The 21,962-nt window shown below is 48.2% G+C and overlaps 1 protein-coding gene across 2 annotated transcripts in view; it reads left to right on the top strand.

Moving 5' to 3' along the window:
- Positions 1 to 21,962, top strand: part of CDCA2 (cell division cycle associated 2) — a 394,307-nt gene that overhangs the window by 149,269 nt on the left and 223,076 nt on the right. For both annotated transcript variants that reach the window (XM_086943530.1, XM_086943529.1), the window contains exon 7: positions 12,955 to 13,033. In XM_086943530.1, the coding sequence (XP_086799656.1) occupies positions 12,955 to 13,033 (79 nt within the window). The remainder of the gene's footprint in view (positions 1 to 12,954; positions 13,034 to 21,962) is intronic.

Genomic DNA, 21,962 nt, shown 5'->3' with positions numbered 1-21,962 from the left:
TACATCGAGCGCGAGCTCGCGCTACTGTGGGGGGTGGGGGGGGGGCGGACTCCGACAATGTGTCCCGGCGCCCCTCCCCTGCTCTGCCCCACTCCGCCCGGCCCCAGCCCAGACTCACCGGGCCTCAGGGGCGGCTCCTCCGGGTGGCGGCTCTTCTCTGCTGGCGGTGGGGGCAGGCACCGGCAATGTGCCTCGCGCCCCCGCCGCTCCTCTCCTCACTCGTGGCAGGGCTCCCTCGACACACGGGAGCCCTGTTCACCGCCCATCTTCTTCCTCGCCGCCACGCTACCTCCAGGGCTCCCTCAGCAATGGGAGCCCTGCACCGACGCCACCAGCTGCCATCTCTTGGGCGCCTTCTCACCCGGCAGCTTCTCTTCTCCCCGGGCCCGGCGGTGATCACTTCTTGGCACCCGGGCTGCGGGGGCGGGACTTCCGGCCGGCCGCGCTGGGATTGGCCGGTCGGCCAAGTACTTCCGGGTCGCCGCGTCCCTCGCTAGACAGGCAGGCGGGCAATAAAAATATCGGCGTGGGCAGCCGAAGAGTAATAAAGTTAGAAATAAGCGAGGTGGGCACTCGCCAGTGAATAATCAAATAAGCGGGGTGGCACCCGCCAATCCTCACGCAAAATGCGTGCAACGAAAACGCTCGAAATGCAGCCAGGAGCGCTCTCAAGTGTAAGGATCACAGCACAGTGCTCCCAGGCGCCAAAGGTCCCCAGAGCAGACCCCTACAGCAAGAAGGGTCCACAGAAAGCTCAAGAAGTCCAGCAAAAGTCCTTAAAGATGTAGCCAAGCAGGGGGACAGCCAGGAAGAGTCCCCCAGCAGTCCATCAGATGTCCAGGAGCTGGGTAGGGCCCAGGGATTCCCCTGAGCCCCAGCAGCAGCATGCCCCTGGCAGATTCAAGTTAGAACAAGAACATTTTGGAAGGGGACACAGCCCCTTCTTATACACAGAAAAGCCTTTGAAGTCCTTGGAAGTCCTTTGAAGCAGGCAGTGTGAGAACCAGCCAGAACTGGTTACAGGGAAGTCCCTTCAGTATCAGGGACAGAGGTGCCAGTCGCCCAGCGGGAGGTGGAGCCAGCTTTGTAGTCAGGCAGGCACAGCCCTTCACTATCAGGTGCCATCTCCTCCCACTTCCCTGGCAGCAGATGCTGCCTTTCATCCATGGGCTGACTTCAGACAACCTCCTGGGCTCTCCAGCCCCTGTCATCCTCAAACCAGACAGTCAATCCACAAGCAGGCGGAGGCACTCTGGGCCAGGCTCACCAGCCAATCACACGCTAGCACCAACTTACACAAATATGCCAACTTCCAAAAGTAGTACTTCTAGACTAGACACAGTCATGCCGCATACATCATTTTGCAGCATTCACTCTCACGAGTTCGTACATACCAAACTCGCCCCTGCACTCCCCACGCATCAGGAACTACCATGGGCATACATATTCCCCATTCATTCCTATGGGAGGGCAGGTCACTCACCATTCATTCACAGAGAGCTCAAGCACTTTACACTGTACCACAGTGAAAAAGTGCGCAGAGGCCTAAAATCACCAACACCAGGTTCCATAAACAGGCTAGGAAAAAGCAAAAAGTCTAGGGGTGAACCTGCCCAACGGGCCGGGTCCAACAGTATGTATATATGTATATATATATATATATATATATATGTGTATATAGATATAGAGAGATAGAGAGATAGAGAGATAGATAGATATAGATAGATATAGATAGATATAGATAGATATAGATAGATATAGATAGATATAGATAGATAGATATAGATATAGATATAGATATAGATATAGATACTACTGGCTATCGCCAGTAGGTATATATAGTTAGGATTTTTTCTCTATGGGACTTTTGAAAATTCTATGTCTAATAACTTTGGCGTTTGTGGACGGAATCGGCTGAAATTTTCAGGAAAATGGCACATTTTGTTTCTGAGCAGCCCCTGAAAATTTGGGGGGGGGGTTCGTCAAGGGGGGGCCGAGACAAAAGGGGGGTCCCAAAACGCGTTTTTCCCATGTTAATATCCAAAGGGCGTTTGGCCTCACTTTTAGTTCGAACGGCTGAATGGATTTGCACGAAACTTGGCAAAATTGTAGGGACTGTTAGCCCGATGTGCCTTTGCTGGGTCTCAATATATGTGCTCCAGTGGATTTTGAGAAATTAACGTTTTAAAAAATGTATATATCTGTGACAGCGTCCCAGATAGCGCTCCAGATCGCGTACTTTTCGCGTCACGGAGCTTTGCGATGCTGATTGGCTCTCCGGTGTCTGTCAACATTCTAAACAGTCCGGAGCGGCCGCCATCTTGTCTCTCGGTGGGATCGAGAGACAAGAAGAGGTGAAAACCGAAGGGGGAATTTAATGAAAGGGGGCAAGGTAGACCCCTCTTGACCCCCTAGGAATGATGTTGGGGTTATTAAAGGGTCCCGTGGGGAAAATTAAAAAAATGAGATTTTTCACGGTAGAAGCGCTTCTCGGTTCGCAAATTAACAGCTGAATGGATTTGCACGAAACTTGGCAAAATTATAGGGACTGTTAGCCCGATGTGCCTTTGCTGGGTCTCAATATATGTGCTCCAGTGGATTTTGAGAAATTAACGTTTAAAAAAACAGGTATATCTGTGACAGCGTCCCAGATCGCGTACTTTTCGCGTAACGGAGCTTTGCGTAGCGAAGCTGATTGGCTCTCCGGTGTCTGTCAACATTCTAAACAGTCCGGTGCGGCCGCCATCTTGTCTGTCGGTAGGATCGAGAGACAAGAGGAGGAGAAAAACAAAGGGGGAATTTAATGAAAGGGGGCTAGGTAGACCTCTCTTGACCCCCTAGGAATGATGTTGGGGTTATTAAAGGGTCCCGTGGGGCAAATAATAAAAATTTGATTTTTCGAGGTAGAAGCGCTTCTCGGTTCGCAAACTGGTAGCGAAACGTGAATTCGCCATTTTGTGTTTCGATTTCATTAAATTACTAGGTATAAGGGGGTACGGGAGACGTATCCTGGCCCCTTTTGTTTTCTGAGGGTGGCTGAGGAGGCTCATATATGTTGATACATGTCTTCCAGCAGCTGTGCGTGAGCGTTTTTTTTTTTGTTGCGTGACGTCTGTTAACGTTCGATTCGATGGAAATCAGGAAGTGTTGACCGCCATTTTGTCACTGCGAGTAAATATTTTGTTTTAAATAATTGTTATAAATTAATCCTTATTGATAAACATTGTCTGCGCCATCTTGTCTTTTTTGCAATGCCACACTTTTGTTGAGCACGGCAGCCATTTTAGATGCCTTGACCAGACCCACTCTCTGCACGCCGCCGATCCTCAGCATGGCTCCTCACCCTTGCAAGCATCTCCTCCACGCACTGGTCACCCCCGCTCTCTCTCTCATGCATGGGCCAGAAACCTCCTCCCATGTGCGCTGCTCTTCCCTGAGAATCACACCCTGTGCCCGCCCGACACCACCCTTTCACCCTATTCACTACCGCACCCTCTGACACTCTTCTTCCTCTGTGTCCGATTGTTCAGGCCGGTCCCAGGCTATCACCTAGCCCTGCAGATGTAGTTTATGGCCCCAGCTGTAGAGAATCACCCCTCTTCAAAGGAGTTACAGTAGATCTGTCACACCACACGCGTTCCTACTATCTGATAACCATCCTGTATTGTGCTTGGGGAGGGGATTCTCACTGTGAGGGTGTGTGGGACCGAGCCTGAAGCGGAAGATTCCAGGGATGCCTCTTTGTACATCAAAGTTTTTACAATTATGTATCACATTATAAATATATAGTACTCCAACAAAGTAGGATTATAACACTTTAATAACTTTTAAATATATAGAACGCAACAAAAACAGTAAATACATTTAAACATTTTTTTGAAAAAAGAAGCAACAATGGTCAGTAGCTGTGTTTTGTGCGAATAGTCCCAAGGCAGCACAACGTGCTGAGTTCTGGAGGGCACCCAGGTGATGTTACCTGGGTGCCGCACTGGTTTTTGGTATCCTACAATGCAGCTCCGAAAAACGGCGTGGGGCGTCCCGGGGGGTGCGCGGGGAGGCCTCGTCAGTAACGGTCTGTTGTGCGAATAGTCCCAAGGCAGCAGAACGCGCTGAGATGTGGATGGCACCCAGGTGATGTCCAGTAAGTTGTCGCACCGGTTTTGGCATCCTACAATGCTGCTCAGAAAAACGGCGTGGGGCGCCCCGGGGGGGGGGGGGGGGGGGGGAGGCGGCGTGAACGGGTCTCCCCAGGTGGAGGCTCGTCGGCTGTACTGGGGCGCCCCTTTACCGTTTCAGTTGCCATTCCGCCCGCTTTTGCTACACTGTGCCTCATCCGCCATTCAGCTGTTTATCGCCCGCTCTTGCGGCTACAGCGTCTCGCTCACCATGTAGTTGAGTTGCGCCCACTCTTGCGGTGCAGCGATAGGCGGCTGCCACAGGACTCTTAAAATGGCGGACGGCTCTTCGGATTTGGGCCTGGTCCACTAACATGGCCCTGGGACACCTTGGAACTCGGACGTCCCCTGAGCCTTGGAGATTTTACAAAAGTCTTGGGGGCTCCCGACTCCTGCAGGCTTCCGGTGGGGAGCGGCTGCCATGATTGCTCGCGGAATGACCACGACGGAGCCACGAGATGGTGGTGCTCTCAGGCTGACGCCAGCTTTAGTCTGAAACATCTAGAAACAAGGTGGGGCTTTCATCGTTTGGGAAAAAAAAATGTTTTAATCCAATGAAAAGTGTTATTTTTAGGTCATATGATCAAGCCTTCCATCATTAGGAAACCAAAAGTAAAATGAACCAATGAAAAGTTTTATAAAGAAGTCACATGACCTGTTATGCTTACGTTACGCGCTGCTATAAAAAGCGTAGAAAATCCGTTGGCACGTGAGGCGGCGTCAGTAGCGGACCGATGTGCGAATAGGCCGAAGGCAGCACAACGCGCCGAGATCCGGATGGCACCAGGGTGGTGTCCAGCAAGTTGCACTGGTGTGGCCATCCTACAATGCTGCGCCGAAAGTCGGCGTGGGGTGCCTGGGGGGGGGGGGGAGGTGGCGCAAACTGGCCTCTCTCGCCTCCCCAGGTGGAGGCACCTGATGTGCAGTGCGGCGCCCCTTATCTTTTCACTCGCCGTCCAGCAGAGTTGCGCCCGCACTTGCTGCTACAGTAGGCCGAAGGCAGCACAACGCGCCAAGATCCGGATGGCACCGAGGTGGTGTCCAGCAAATTGCCGCACTGGTGTGGCCATCCTACAATGCTGCGCCGAAATTCGGCGTGGGGCGCCCCGTTGGCCTGTGAGGTCGCGTCAGTCAGTGGGGGCTGTTTGAGAAAGCAATGTGATGCTGTGCGTCGCCCCCAAGATGGAGGCTCCTCGGCTGCAGTGGGGCGCCCCTTGGTGTTTCACTCGCTATCCAGCTGAGTTGCGTCCGCACTTGCGGCTACAGTAGGCCGAAGGAAGCACAACGCGCCGAGATCTGGATGGCACCGAGGTGGTGTCTAGCAAGTTGCCGCACTAGTGTGGCCATCCTACAATGCTGCGCCGAAAGTTCCATGGTCCGGCGGAACTTTTTTCCTTTTCCTTTCTGCATCTTGTCCCACAATCCGTTTAACCTTTAGACACGACCAGGTCCCTGAATGTGTGCAGGGGGACGCTATTGATTGAATAAAAAATGGCGGCTTCACACAAAGCTGACTCAAGCGTTGCTGGTGATGCTATACAGACAAAAAATGGTTTTCAGTTTCTACATTCTTCAGGATTTTTCCATCCAAGTCTGCTTGAGAGTTTGTAGAATAATGGCTTTAGATCTTGCCCTCCCCTCTTTTGACTGTTGGTCTTGTTGCCTATGTCTTCTGTTGTCATTTAACTGAAGCTTTTTTGACTGCCGAAAGGGGTCTGGTCCGACCGCTGGTTGGTGGAGATATTTTGACTATATCCTGGACCTGCCCGGCCTCGCCCAAAATGGCGCCGGTATAAATGGGACTCGTACCTCCTTATTGTGTACTGGTTGCACAACCTTGATATCACGAGATACGTATGCAGTTTTGAAGCACATGTCGGGCGGGAATGAGAATTGATTGAATATTTCGACATCCCTATTGATATTAAGTTCTGATGTGTTATTGATTACTGTACTATTGAAAGTTCGAATTAACGTCACCCATGGTACTTGCCCGCAAATGTATATCTAGATAATTTTATTGTAAGTGGCCCTGTCGTATTTTAATTACAAAATGTACGTCCACCGATTCCGCAACTGTTGGACCCCTTAGTTCTTGCAACCTAATGGCCCGCTCGTTGCGTTCCTCTACAGTGTAAATGTCTCCTCATCATATACGATTCCAGTTTGCTCCGTGGCCGGCTCACGTGGTTATAGGCCCGTATTTGTATACTGACATTTTCACAATAAAGGTTTTTAAAACAAAACATGGTAGTAGTATTTACATTGGTAAAGTTTTTAATTTTAGTCACTGTTTTCGAATCAGTAAAAGGCAAGTGAAATAAAGCAGTCCAATTACATGACGGATAAAAGGTATAATACGCAGGAACGCAGTAAAGATAAATGGTCAAGGGCTGTTGTGTTTTTTACTCCTGCAACATAAAGTGATCGATAAGAATCTGATATTCGGGCGTATCGGCGACTAAGACAGCCGGCCGAGCATCTTTTGCTCAACGGCTCCGTCATGGGACGAAGAAACGCCCTTTTTCTAGAAAAAGGAATATATTTTACTTGCAGGACAGTTGTAAATTTTCCGGGAAAATACATTAGCCTGGAACATTATAACATATATGTTTAAGAAAAAATAATGTTCGAAAGCAATAAAAAGCCTAATTTTTAGATCAAATGACCAAGCCTTTCATCATTAGAATAACAAAAGTAAAATGAACCAATGAAAAGTTTTATTAACAAGTCACATGACCTGTTATGCTTACGTTACGCGCCGCGCCCCGATCGCTTCCGGGAAGCTGCGCTTCGCGCACCGGAGCACTTCCGGGAAGCTGCGCTTCGCGCACTGGAGTACTTCCGGGTGCGCTAACGCGGCGTGTCATATAACGCATTACGCGACAACGTAGGTCCAGAATATAGTCAAAATGTCTCCACCAACCAGCGGTCGGAACACAACCCCTTTCAGCAGTCTAAAAAGTTCTGTTAAATGACAACAGAAGGGACAGGCAACAAGAACCATCAGTCAAAGAGGGGAGGGCAAGTTCTTCCCTACCGGGTCACGTTGGGGCGCTACTGGAACTGATCGAATTTGTAGTCTACAGTGTTTCTGGATGTTTCAGACTGAAGCTGGCGTTAGCATGAGAGCACCACCATCTCGTATCTCAGTCGTGGCAATTCCACGAGCAATCGTGGCAGCCGCTCCCCACCAGAAGCCTGCGGGAGTCGGGGGCCCCCAAGACTTTTGTAGAATCTTCAAGGCTCAGTGGACGCTTTCGAGAATGGGGCCCAAGCCCTAGCAGACAAGCGTCCGAGTTCCAAGGTGTCCCATGGCCATTTTAGTGGACCACGCCCAAATCTGAAGAGGCGGCCGCCATTTTGAGAGTCCTGTGGCAGCCGCCTATAGCTGCATCGCAAGAGCGGGAGCAACTCAGCTACATGGTGAGCGAGACGCTGTAGTCGCAAGAGCGGGCAGTAAACAGCTGAATGGCGGAAGAGGCACAGTGTAGCAAAAGCGGGCGGAATGGCAACTAAAACGGTAAAGGGGCGCCCCACTACAGCGTGTCTTCAGGTCAAACGGATTGTGGGATAAGGTCCAGAATGGAAGAGTCATCAAAAGGCAAAAAGTTCCACCGGACCCCGGGAGCCGGCCGCCTATGTCGGGGGCGATCTTAGGCCACGCCAAGGCAACACGACTTGGGGAGGGGGCAGAAGTCAAGCGCACCCTCCCAGTCCGCGCCACCACACCGTATGTTGAAAATCTGAAGCCATCGTTCTACAAACTCTCAACCAGCCTTGGATGAAAAATCTTGAAGAATGTACAAACTGAAAACCAGTTTTTGTTTGCATAGCATCAGCAGCAACGCTTGCTATCAGAATGCATGAGTTTCATGCTCGATCGATTGAGCTAGCCGGATCAGGCAACAAAAAGTATAAAATAGTTATGTAAATAGTTATTTAATAAAATGTTTTACCCTGTTACTTTGCTGGTGTGTTGTATATATTTATAATATTTGCATAGAGTTTATCGTTATTTTGGGCGGGGTGGGTGGCGGAGCCGAGCTGTCTTGCAGCCATCATGGTGTGGAGCTCAGTTCATCTCACTAGTTTCGTATTTCTCATGAAGGGTTGTTCCTAATGTTTCTATTTTAGCGAGGTCAAAAAGAGATCCCATTAGTGGCCTACTGATTTTGCTCGATTTTTTTTTTTTTTAACATGAGTTTTCACTATCTGCAAAGACTAAACAGAGTATTGCGGCTTTGTGCTTGTTAGTAAATGGAGAATGAACCAAAGAGAATAAATTCTAAAATAGTAAATGCTTGGATAACAATCAAATGGAGAGACAAGCAGGCACGACGGATTACAACGGGGGCTAAGGCCTGCGTTAACTACCCTTCACTATCTGCAAAGAGAGAGTACTTCTAAGAGAAAAGAGGGGGGGGGCAGCGTTTAAAGCACATCAGCGTGCATAAACACGAAAATGGTTTTACCTATCACGTACTTGACATTTGACAGCTTTTGATATTTGTTATTAAAAAACCATTGAAATTCAATGAAAAAACCATAGGTTTTAGCCCATATATAGTTAGGGATTAGCATTTTCAAAACCTTCTTTTACTCGCATAAAACCATTGAAATTCGCATATATAGTTAGATGCGCTAACTATATATCGCGCACCCGCAATCCACTGCTGATGATGTCACATATTACATCATTCATGACATGCTCAGTGACATCACTGATGACATCTCAAATGACATCACTGATGACATCTCAAATGACTGTGGCGTCCGGTATTTTGGCCAGCACGTATCTCAGCCAACTGCCCATTGCGGCCAACATCAGTAAATTGGCGTGCTGTTTTTGCAACAGGAATGTGGCGCCCAATAAGTCAATAATTTTGCTCTTATGACTCTCCATCCATCAACACTGACACAATACACTGTAGAAATATCTCAGGAATACTACTAGGCCATATAAGATTACTTTAACACACCAACTTTAACACAATACCACAATAACCGAACACATGGAAAAAAGTACAAAACATTATTGCCTCATACACAAACACAACAAATTTCAATGCAAAACCTCATTACCAAGCATACTATAACACTACCACAACATAATTACTCAAAATACTAACACAAAAAAATAAAGTCCTTAACTTAAGAAAATAACACAACATGATGACAATACAGTGCCAAGAAGCTACATCATACAAAACTAAGATAAATTACCAGCAATATACTGTGACCCCACAGCAAAAGAAGCTGGCACAACATAGAAAATCAGCACAACAAATCAGAACACAACAGCAATAGCAAACTGTTGGACTTGGCCTATTTGCAGGGTAATCCCTGAACTTGTGCCTTCCGACAGTATTTTGTCCGACCTATTTTTGTCGGTTTTATGACTCTAGCACTGATTGGCAGTGGGAAAGTGCCCAAAGTGCATATGCTATCCATATTGTGAATGGATGTATGGATTAGTGATTCCATGATTGGCTGGTTTGATTTACCCGTCAGACCATAGTACCGTGCACCAGGAGTGCCCAGGGCTGGTAATCCAAATGCTGCTGGTGGGCTTGCAGCACTGGTTGTGCCACCCACAGAAGCAGCCTGTAAAAGTGTGTCCATGGCCAGCCATTGCAGAGCCTGTGTGCAGTCTGGCACTGCCATTCTGACTGGGCAAGTGCACCCACTTGCCAGTCCCTAAACCTTCCCTTTTCTTCATATCAGACACCCCTATGGTAGGCCCAAGGGCAGGGTGCATTGTAAGTATAAGGTAGGAAATGCCTTGGTGTGTGTGGCATGTCCTAATAGTGAATTACAACCATTTTCGTTTTTCACTATTACAAGGCTACCTGTTCTCCCTAGGCCAGAATGGGCAGTTAGATTATTAAATTTTATAATCCTAACTGACTCAGGGAACATGGTAGAAATTCGAGTTTAGTATGCCTGAACGGATAAAATGCATCTTTTAGTGAAGTTGGTTTTAACATTCTGTGTTTGAAAATACCACTTTTAGAAAGTAGGTATTTTCTTGTCTAACTACCCAAGCCTGCCTCTGCTAGGTGGTGTATTCCTTGTCTGGAGTTTGAGTGACGGGGCTGATGGATTCCAGGAGACAGGCTGAGTCAGCCCAGTGGTGAATAGAGAGATCTGCATGTAGATGGGTGGGAGGAGTTGCACCTGGGATCTGAATAGGACTGTGTCTGCCTTCCACAATGCCGGCTCCACCCCCTGTGATGCGTCTGATGTCTCTGCCCTGCACTGTGAAAGGAGAGAAGCAGTCATGTCAACAGAGTGCTCCAGGGCTGTGCCTTTCCTCCACAATGCTGGCACCACCTCCTGTGGGGCGTCTGATGTTTCTACCCTGCACTGTGAAAGGAAAGGAGGAGTCATGTAAACAGAGTGCTCCAGAACTGGTTTGGACTAGGCAGAGGCCCCTCTGCCCTCGGAGGACAAAAGGATTTTGGGGTATAAATATTGGGACCCTGATCCCAAGACATTAGATCACTTTTGGACAACAAGAAGAAACCTTTGCTGAGTAGAGGAACCTGAAGAAACTTAGGAGAGACTATCCCTAAGCTGAAGTGCTACTCGGGGGATTGGCCTGCAGTGGTTGCCTGACTGCCAAAGAAAGGAGAAAGGACTTTGTGTGCACTTTATTCAACTTGTAAAGGATCTCCAAGGGCTTGAGGGAAAAGCTTGCCTCCTGCTGAAGTCTCATGGACAACAGACTTCAAACTCCAGCTCTCCAGAGTTCATTGGGAAGTGCCTGCTGCTGTTTTGGGCTTTCTGAGGGACTGCCTGTCGCAAGGAGCTGGAAGCGCGACTCAAGCGGAAGAAGCATGTCGCAACCTCTGCCGTCGCATTTCTGAACAGGATGTCCCCGCTGAAGCTGACGCATTGCACCCCATCAAGAAAAGTGCCTCACATCCACGGAGAAGCATCCCGCTGTCGGAGCCGCTGTCGGAGCCGCTGTTGTCGCGCATCTGCACAAGGGTGTCGCCGCTGCAGCTGATGCATCGAGCCGAAACTTCTCGCAACATCGGAGAAGCGTGCCACATCTGGAAGATCTTCAAGTCTTTATTTCTTTGCACTGGAACTTTGCCACATTTCCATTGCTGCAACACTTTTGTTGTGGAAGCGTCAAGCATCGCAAGGTACATTGACTTAAGGTGTCACATTTTAAGAACTGAACAGAACTAAGCTAAAACTACAATTTTTAAGTACAGTATTGTGGATTTTTGTCGTTTATGGTCTTGTGATAAGTCTGTATAAAGTTTTGATATAAAACCTGTGTGGTGTCCATCTGTAGTGTTGTCACTTGGTTACTGTATGTGGTCACAAATGCTTTACACACTGCCTCTGAGATAAGCCTGCCTGCTCGTGCCAAGCTACAAATGGGATGAGCAGGGGTTATTTTAGGAGTGTACCCCCTTACCCTGACTACAGGCAAGGGTCCCTATTTGTCACAAGTACCTACCTGTGCCAACTAGGGACCCTCAAATCTAACACAAACTTTATCGATCACCCTGCCATTTCCACCACGAGTTGGCTTACATGAAGTGCACATTTAATTTAATGTTTTATAAACCATGTAGCGCATTGTAAGTGTTTTAACATTGGAAATGTACATTGTGGGCTGTCGTATAACGATAGACTGCACTTGGTGTACCCAGTATACATTTAGCAGCCTTTAGGAGACACGAATCAGGAGTTTTCATTTAGTATCTGGTCTACACCTACAACTTGAGGCTAATTAAGCACTGTAATAGCCCCTTCAAATCTATAGACTTCCTCTATGTACCTCATATGCAGTTCATGTGCCCTATATATTTCTATCTTTTGTACGTTTGACAGCTTCGATTTTACAAGAAGCAGTGGTTTCAAAACATGCCCACTCACAGATAAGTATTTTCATAGCTATTGCATCATTTCTCCCAAATACAGATTTAATTTAGTGGGAATAAAGCAAAAAAATAAAACTGGTGAGTGCAATGCTTGAACTAATTTCAATCACTGGTAATTACTTGGGCAGTATCCCAGTACATTATTCTTTTGACCACTCTGCCGCCTCATGAAGGAACTGCCCATATGCAAATTAGTTTTGGTTCTTCTCCAGTGGAAATAGCCCACTCAGAATTGCCTGTCTATTTAGTGGTAGGCACAGCCTTTTTCTACCCTCCATATAATTAGGCTGTTAATATCACTTTTAGATGAATGGAGACCAAAACTGTTCTTTTCTTTTAACCTTTAAAATTGCACTTTCTGGAATCAGCATCCTCTTTGTGAAAGGTAAACAAAGCATCACAATTCTTTGAGCTGTGCCTTACGGAAAATAGCTTTAAACTGAATTTTGCTTACCAGAATCCTTTTTCGTTTAAACAAAATGTGTTATACTAAAACTTAGCATTAACTACATGATACATTGCTCTTTTTCCACTACAGACTGCTAGACTACGTAGACCAATATTTCACTTAAACTGTTCCCTGTAGGATCAAAATATAATATCTTCCTTGATTAACAACACCAAAATAAATATGTACCAAAAATACTTAATGTCAAATATGGACTGATATTGCTATGTTGGGGCTCTGGCAAAGTTTCTCTCTGGTTTGTGGGTATGTTAGCCGAACCCCATAATTGTATTACAGGACCATATTACCTGGTTACCCCTTATCTATACCATCTGTATGAAGTATCCTGTATTTCAAACTGACCTCAATAGATTTGTACCTTTTAAGACTTATTGCTTCACCTGTCATTGTTTGCTACCCTTAGGATTTGTTTGCTGTCTCACCAGTTTGGGTTCCTGACAACGTGAAATATTCCACTCCCATTTTGGCAGGAAAGTCTGAAGGTGAGAAATTCAAATGTTTTTATTGCCAGGATTTCTCATCACCCAAATAATGTATCTATAGATGAAACAGCAATGAGAAAGAACGCCCCTTATCTTACATTGCCATGTGAAGCATTCTTTAATAACATTGCTAGTTGGAAACAACAGTTTTTTTAATGATCACTCTTGAGTATTTATTTTTTGAAACCATGAACTGTGCCTTTGCAAAATGTATTTATTATGTGTATTTGATTGACAGGGGTTCTATGGCAGTAAAAATGGTAAGTTTCACGATAAAGTAGCAGCAACAACTATTGCATTCTGATTTCATATTGGTGCGTTATTCAGTCCTGACCGCCAGCGTTCTGGAAGACAGGTCTTAAACAGTAGGAGTCTTCTGTGAGCATTTGGATTATTGGATTTTGCGAGTACATGGTCTGCTTGTGATAGATGTCTAGAAAGTCTGAGTATTACATTTTATATTGCATTACTCTAAGTGGGTTTAGTGCCTGTTTTCTATTGTTTTTCTCCATGATTCTGCTTGTGAATGCCGATCATCAAGGCTGCCAAATAAATTTGAGTTCCCATTTAATCATTTGTCAAATACAAACAGTTAAACCTAAGGGGTATACTGGGCTGAAGAAGTGATGAGCCTAGAGGAATGCCTTATGAAAAAATATAAGATATGAAAATCCAATTCGTAAGAGCTTTTCGGAATAGAAGAAATTTATAAAGGGTTCAGGACCCTGGCCTCCCGATAAAAGAATAAATGTTTCCTCTACGGCACTCTGTGTGGAACCTTCTATTTTTGCTAGTGCACATCAGGGATGTTAGAGCAGGAGGCAGCTTGACGATTCAGCGAATGAAAGATCAGCTTTATGGCAACCGCAAGACCTTCAAAGATAATTTGTTAAGCAATTGGAAGCTAAACCAACTGAAAAGATAGGTCAGTCTGATAATCAAACAATTGGCAGCATTCTGTAGAAGCCAGTTTAGTTAAAATGTAATTTGAGGACCCAGGTATTAATAGTTGCCATAGTCGAAAAGTTAGTCTGATGGATTATGGGATAGTTCTACAGCACAGTCTTTATCAATACTAGGGTTTGTTGCAGGTCAACGCTGAAATATTAAGTTTATCTTGCCTATTTCCGCATCAAGCCATAATACTATGGTGGCCTGTTTCACCACAAAGCCGCAATGCTTAAGTTTACATTTTTTCTAGCAAGGTATATTTTTTAAGTCTCATCAGAGTCCACGCATGTGCAGTCACATGTGACGATCTATTGTTTGTTTTATTATTTAAATAAAACTCCTTTTAAAAGGGAGCTTTGCCATCTTTTTACTTACAATTGGTTGGCTTCATGGTCCATCTTATTTTCTTCCTTTTCATTGGTGATCATTTAGTTGGGCTTCACTTTGTCTCCATATGTTTATCATTCCCTGGAGCATCGACCAAGTTCTGATTGATTTCTCGATTAGTGTTCCTCCACGCTGCTTGTGCTCAGACAGTTTTTTTCTTTACCCTCGCTTACAAGACATCTTGAAACCATCAGAGTTGAAACTTGTCCTTCCCAGTATTTGCAAGAGCTGACGCAAAAAACTAGCAAAAAACAAATTTTGTTGTATATGATGAATTTTCAAAACCTACTTTTTGTCTGCATGTTGCTCCTATTTTTGAAGCTGTAAACCTATTCTATTCGTTGCCATGCAGCGTCTTTTTCTAAATTAACGTTTTCCACTTTGTTGGTTACTCCTTTTATCATTTACAGGATGTTTTATTCATCATCAAACGTTTTGATTTCAAAAGATTTATATTTAACCCTTACCTTCCTCTACCTACTTCTGAGCCCCAAGTCACCCTCACCTCCGTTTTATCTATACCCAACTCTGAGCTCTCCAGTCCCCTTCAGTGTATCTCTGCCCACCTGTGAGCCCTGACGTCACCTTCACCATCTTTGACCTCTACCCACTTCTGAACCCTCTCGTCACTCTTGGAGAATAATCCATACTAGGAAAAAGCAATTCAGTGCTCATGGTCTGCGCTGGCTGCGTCCTAGTGTTTTGTCCCCCTAACTTTCATCCATGCTGCACAGCAGCCGAACTCTGTAAAACATGGCTTAGTTGGGCTTAAAAACTTTTGCTGACTTATACCAAAGTGGACAGTTCCTCCCCCCCTTTTACCAATGCCTCCACACGTGTGAAATCACACCACTAGACACTTTAATGTATTCTCAAATCAGGGTGACATGTAAGAACACCAACAGTGTGTTCCCAGAATCCCCACTGGTCAACACTGCACTTGAATACGTTCACACAACCGCATCGCCGAGCAAATTTATCACCCAACTCTATTCACTAACGTTGGCAGCCTCCCCGCTAGACACTTTGTGGGCTTGTTAGGCCTGGGAACTGGACACTGGCATGGATGTATCCGTGGAGCAAAGTCAATACTGCTGTAGTCAAACCAAGTGACTATTCCCAAACTACAGACTGCGACTGGTACACTTTAAATATTTACACAGATTATACTGCACTCCGAAATATTTGTAAGGGATAGGGTTAGCTAGCGAGACAAGGTGCCTAAGATGCTCCGCACCAAAAGCCACATTCACACACCTAGCTTGGACTTGCCCAAAAGTGGTGGATTACTGTGAGCTGTATATGAATCGATACGTGCCATTACACTAGACTCCCTAACGCCAGCCCTGCACAATTGTTTACTAGGATATGTTAAGGAGAACTACCAGACACACATCGTCGATTAGTAGCGATGGTAGTGCTTCTGGCCAAGCGCAGGGTGGTTATGCTCTGGGAATGCAAACCAGCACCATTGGTAAAAACTATGTTCGCCGATACCACCCACTGCCAAACACAACTGACCACATGGCCCCCACAACATCTGGAACCCATTCACGACATATTTCTGCCAACTCGACAATACCGAGCCAAACGCATGATCCCCTACACATAACTGTAATTACACTAACGCCATGATACCACATAGGACCAAACAAGCTTTTAGTGTACCCCTTGAAATTCACCACCTGGGCGCACACGCCAGCTGACCCCAATATGATACACCCCAGCCACACCTGATGAAGTAATGTGTACCACTGTACGTTATATTGTTAGCTATACGTGTCAAACTGCTGTCCTCAACCAGATATCAATCTACTGTACAGAAATGTTGCTAAAATGTATGCCTCTTTTGAAATACGAATAAATTAAAAAAAATAAACAATAAAGGTTTCAAAAACAGGCCTCATAAAATCATAACAATGTTAACAGACCTGCCGATCTAGTGACTTTGATGATCTGCTTTACCCAACTGTAATGCTCTTGATCCATAAACGGGTTTGAAATTGTGTGGGGAAAAAACATGTTAGTGAAATTAACAAACCCAATAGCTCTCCCTTAGGCGAGACTTGTTGAGTTTACCAGCGCTTGTTTCTTTTTAGAACCTTTTTATCTCTGGTTTATATTTCACACCCAACCGGTGAGATAAAAGAAACCTATATGGAGGGGGCGTGGCCAGCAGCATTGCCGACTAGACGTGCCTCGCCGGAGCTCTTGCCGAGCTGCCCCCATAATCCGCCTTATATCCTCCTATTTGAGCTCGAAAAGGCACCAGAAGGACGATAACACACTGTGGCACCTAGAAGAACAGCCGCCTAGACGGTGCAAGCCTGCTTTCCCTGGAAATCCGTGTGAGACGGAGATCGTAGCGGACCTCCAGCGGCCATGATGGCGACCGCGAGGCACGGAGGGCTGCGGAGTTCCTAGAGCCCCTACTGGAGATCCTGCTGCCCGATGCTCACAAACCGGAGGTTCCGCGACCCACCTTGACGCCAGGTACACTTGGGCATTCGTGGCGGCCAGACGGAGCTTGATCGAGGTGATCGCGAAAGATCGGCCGCCTTTGCCAAGATGGCGGCCGGCAGAGAGTGAGGCGGCGGAAGAAGACGACGGGACCTCGCAGCTGCCCTCCCTGGACACGGCGGACCTGGTCGCCGCCCGCGATGCGAAGTGAGGGTGAGGCGAGGGCTGCTGGAGTGGGACGCCGAATCCACAGAATCCACGGAGCAGGGCCGCACTCCCTCATGACGCTCGCCCGCTCGAACATGGCGGCGGAGTGATCCGGGGGGCCCGAGAGCTAGACGCCGGAACAGCACAGCGGAGGAGGCGCCCCGTAGACCGCGGGGAACTGGCCTGCGGGAGAGAGACCTCTCAGAAGACCGGCCGCCCGGAGTGAGAGATACGGAGGTGCGGGATGGGTCAGTGCCCTCTTGGCGGATCGACGTACCTGGAGAAGACAACGGCTGAGCGGAGAGGGTCCCGAGGGAACCATGGCAGAGAGACTCTTGTATCGCCGGCGGCCGCTAATACTATTCGCAACCCTCGCATTGGCCCTGATCCATCTTCTGGGACAGTGACATACGCGGATAACCCCGGGCCTATAAACTGTGACAATGGGGAAGAGAGATCCGGCACCCAAGGCCACGCGGCAGGGCCTCATGGACAACTTTGCAGCACCACGGTCGATGGCGGACCACCAGTCCGTACAGCCTGGCTCACGCAACGACACGGCCATGCAGATGGAAGCCGTCCAGGCGTCTAGAACAGACATTCAGGCATCGCGCTCCGCCCTGGAGACTAAGATCGGAGAAGTAGGGTCGGAGGTGACACTACTGCGGCAGGATTTTCGGAACCTGACAGAAAGGGTGACGGCGACGGAAGCTAAATTGAAGGATGACGAGGAGTCGATCACCACACTCAAGAAGGACATGGCGGAACTACAGGCCTCACACCGTCACCTACAATGGAAAGTGGACGACGCGGAAAATAGGTCAAGGCGCAACAACCTCCGCTTTGTAGGATTTTGAGAAGGGATTGAGGGTAAAGATATGGCCGCCTTTCTCCTGACCTGGCTAAAAACTACCTTCCCAACTGCGCAGTTCTCCCCATGCTTCATAATTGAGAGGGCGCACAGGGCACTTCTGGCCAAGCCACCGGAGGGTGCGAGACCGAGGCCAGTCATAGCGCGCTTACTAAACTTTGCAGACCGGGACCTGATCCTCAGAGAAGCCCTGGGAGAGATCCGCTGGGGGAGAACACTACTATAATGATCTTTCCGGACTATAGCCAGGAAGTCTCAAAACAACGCCGCTCGTTTGACTCGGTAAAGGCGAAACTGCGGTCCCTAAACATCAAATATATGCTCCTCTTTCCCGCCAAACTTAAGGTGATCTATAAGGATAAATCAGTCTTTTTTGCACACCCGGACGACGCGTGGCAGTGGCTCGAAGAGCGTCCCATCTTAAATAGCCGAGAAGCGGCCGGACGAGATGCACTGGACAGGTCGATCAGGGAAAGGTCGAGATGAGAGCTACCGAAGCCACAGCGGCGAAGAACATGGAGGACGCAAAACAAGGCAACGGCGACACCATACAGGACCCGAGGCACAACGGACAAAAGGGACGGCAGATCGGAGTCCCCAGGCAATGACTCGGTTGCAGGTTCGCGGTTCAGTTGCCTGAGGAAAGGGATCCGCTCCGAGGGTGACGACGTGGAGGAATCGGAAGGCCCCACACCTGGAGGAGAGGACGAGGAACTTTTGGGCGAATCGTTGCACCCGTTGGTTAAAGAAATTCACCAGCTGGAACAGGACTCCTCGGGTCAAGGCCCGACCATGGAAACACAAGACTCACATTCGTGATGGTTGGTGTACATAGCTCGGACATGATAGCAGCTCGGCGCGACGGAGCAAGCAAGTTGGCACACCCCCTACTGTTCTTTTTCTCTTGAGTTCCTTAGAACTGGTTACTGTTTAGTGTGGGGAGGGATGTGTGGGTGGGCGACTGACCTACTCCCATGGATGGTTTGGTCCCATGTTGGGGCGCAGCTGGAAGGGGAGGGAGGTGGGGGAGGAAGTTGCTACTGGTTTTGCCTCATGTTGGGGAGTTGGGGGGGGGGAGTTCGTGGAGAAGCAGCAGAGTAATGCCAACCCACCCTTGGCGACGACCCGGCCCCGAGGTCCCTCACCAGATAGTCACTGGGAGATGCCATGGCAGGTACACTAGATAATCCACACATGGGTGGCGCTGGAGTCACGGTGTTAACGTGGAATGTAAATGGCCTGGGATCTAAAATTAAGAGAAGTTTGGTCAACGCTTATCTCAAGCGATTGGCACCTGACCTCATTCTCCTCCAAGAGACCCACCTCAGGGGGAACCACTGCACATTCATAGCACGTGGGCGATATATGGTCTTAGCACATGCAGGATATACGACGGACTCCAGGGGAACCGCAGTTCTCATAAAAAAAACAGCACCGTTCACGGTTACCCACACCTGGTTAGACCCACAGCGGACATATGCGGGAGTCCAGGGGGTGTGGAGGAGACGCAAATACACGATTATATCTGTGTACGCCCCACCTAAACTACAGGCACGCACACTGCAGGCAGTCATGAATATCCTGTTAGACACGGCCGACACGATGCAGATCGTGGGGGGGAGACTTCAACGATGTAATGTGCACAGCCCGAGATAGATCGGGGTCACCTCACACTATAGAAACTACAACAGCCCTAGCACGGCAAATGACCACTATCGGCCTCACCGATATATGGAGATGGCTCCATCCAACCCAAGAAACATACTCCTTCTACTCAGGGGCACACAAAGTCTTTTCCAGATTAGATTATATCTTCACATCCAGGCAGGAGATCTCGGCGGGGGACCTGGCGGAATATAAGGCGAGAGGGATATCAGACCACTCCCCGCTATATGTACATCTGGGGCGCGAGAGGGGAGGAAGTCAGACGCAATGGCGACTAGCGCCATGGGACCTACAAACGCCAGAAATTCTGTGGGGCTTACGAGCAGACATAAGGGTCTATATGGCCGAAAATGAAGGGTCAGTGCAGTTCGGAGTTACCCTATGGGAAGCTATGATACCAGTGTTGAGGGACCGCATCCAGAGCAGATTAGGGGAGGTCAGGCGGAAACGTTCCGAGGTGATAGCGAATAAGGAGGTAAACATCCTGACTCTAGAAGCAGACTATCACAGACAGAAGGGGGAGACGCGCCATAGGAAGCTGCTAGATACTCAGAGGCACTACAGGGAGCTAGTCACAGACGAGGCACGCACTCAGGCACTGGCAACACTTCACCGACTGTATGATGTAGGTGACAAATCCAGGAAACTCTTAGCCTGGTTGAGCAGGAGGGAGCGAGCGGCCCGATGGGTGGACCAGATCGAGTTAACAGGGAACAGGCGAGTGTCCTCGGATGTGGCCATAGCAGACGCCTTTGCGACCTACTATGAGGACTTTTATAGAGCCAGAGACCTAGGGGATTGCGAGGAAGCACAGCGATACTTAGGCGATATGGAGGTGCCGACCTTATCTGCTGAAGCCGGCGCTGCCCTCGAGGCTGACTTGACGCTCGAGGAAATAGCGGAAGCGATAGCAGTGCTGAAACCGGGGAAAACTCCGGGACCCAACGGTTTCCCGGCGGAATTTTTCAAACGAACGACAGATTTATTGCAACGACATTTGAAGGCCCTGTTCACAGACTCGTACCAAGCAGGGAGCCTCCCACCAGATTTAGCCTTAGCCATAATTGTTCCGATACACAAAGAGGGTAAGCCAAAGGATGACTGTTCCTCTTACCGCCTGATTTCCCTCCTGAACATAGAAACAAAAATTCTAGCCACTATCCTAGCGAGGCGATGCGACAGGTCATCACAGAGCTGGTACATATGGACCAATCCGGCTTCCTGCCGGACAGGGCTACTAAACTAAATCTACGCCGCACTCACAATTGGCTTCAGGAGGTCCGTGGGAGGAGTGAACCCCACTGGTTCCTCTCCCTTGATGCGGAAAAGGCGTTTGACGCAGTCCACTGGCCTTTTCTAATGGAGACGCTCCGACGGTTTAGATTTGGACCCAAATACTTGCAATGGGTTCGGCTCCTCTACTCGGGCTCGAGTACGGATCAATGGGCGACTGTCCCGAGAGTTTCCGATTGGGAGGGGGACCCGCCAGGGATGCCCACTGTCCCCTCTTCTATTTACCCTCACAATTGAAATTCTAGCGATACGTATCCGACACAATCAAGTCATTAAAGGCTTTACTTGGGGGGGATCAGACGCGACGCAGGAAAAGATATCACTATATGCCGATGACGTATTATTGTTCGTAATGGACCCAGATAGGACGGTACCGGCACTGTTCAGGGAGCTGGGTCACTTTGGGGCGATGGCAGGACACACGATAAATTTGCACAAATCGGTCCTTTATGATCCACAAGGCAATGAGAGGGGGGAGTGTCTGCCAGAGTTGCTTATACATACTACAGAGGGCTTTCAGTACTTGGGGGTCTTCATTACCCTAGATAGGGAACGCTCCTTCGCTGAAAATATAAACCGAATAATGGTGGGCGCGAAGGCAGAGATGGACAGATGGAGACAGCTCCCGCTCACCATACTGGGTCGAGCCGCCTTATATAAAATGGTCATATTGCCTAAGTTCCTTTATGCGCTTCAGAATGAATATTATCCCCTACCGAGTACGACCATGAACAAAATACATGCTGATCTCCGCATCTTCCTGTGGCAGGGGAAACAGCCTAGAGTGGCTCTCTCAACGTTACAGCGCCACCAGTATAGTGGGGGGATTTCGCTTCCTAACCTAGAGGCCTACTATTGGGCAGAACACCTTGCCCCAATCAATGAATGGATACATGCAGCAGCCGACCACCCTACATATGCTTTGGAGAGGTCTAAGTGGTCGAACACGACGATACTACACTTCCTCTATGGAGGGAAGGGGGGTCAACAGCTCCTACCTGCCACCAGAATTACATACAGGACCCTGACAAATAATATGCTGGGTGATTTACAGGCCCTACGGGATAAATGGGAAACAGACGTGGGCACCATGGA

Source organism: Lissotriton vulgaris, chromosome 11 (genome assembly GCF_964263255.1).
Source record: "Lissotriton vulgaris chromosome 11, aLisVul1.2, whole genome shotgun sequence".
NCBI classification, from domain to species: domain Eukaryota; kingdom Metazoa; phylum Chordata; class Amphibia; order Caudata; family Salamandridae; genus Lissotriton; species Lissotriton vulgaris.
Note: the sequence above shows the minus strand (reverse complement) of the source record. Positions and strands in the feature narration are given on the sequence as shown.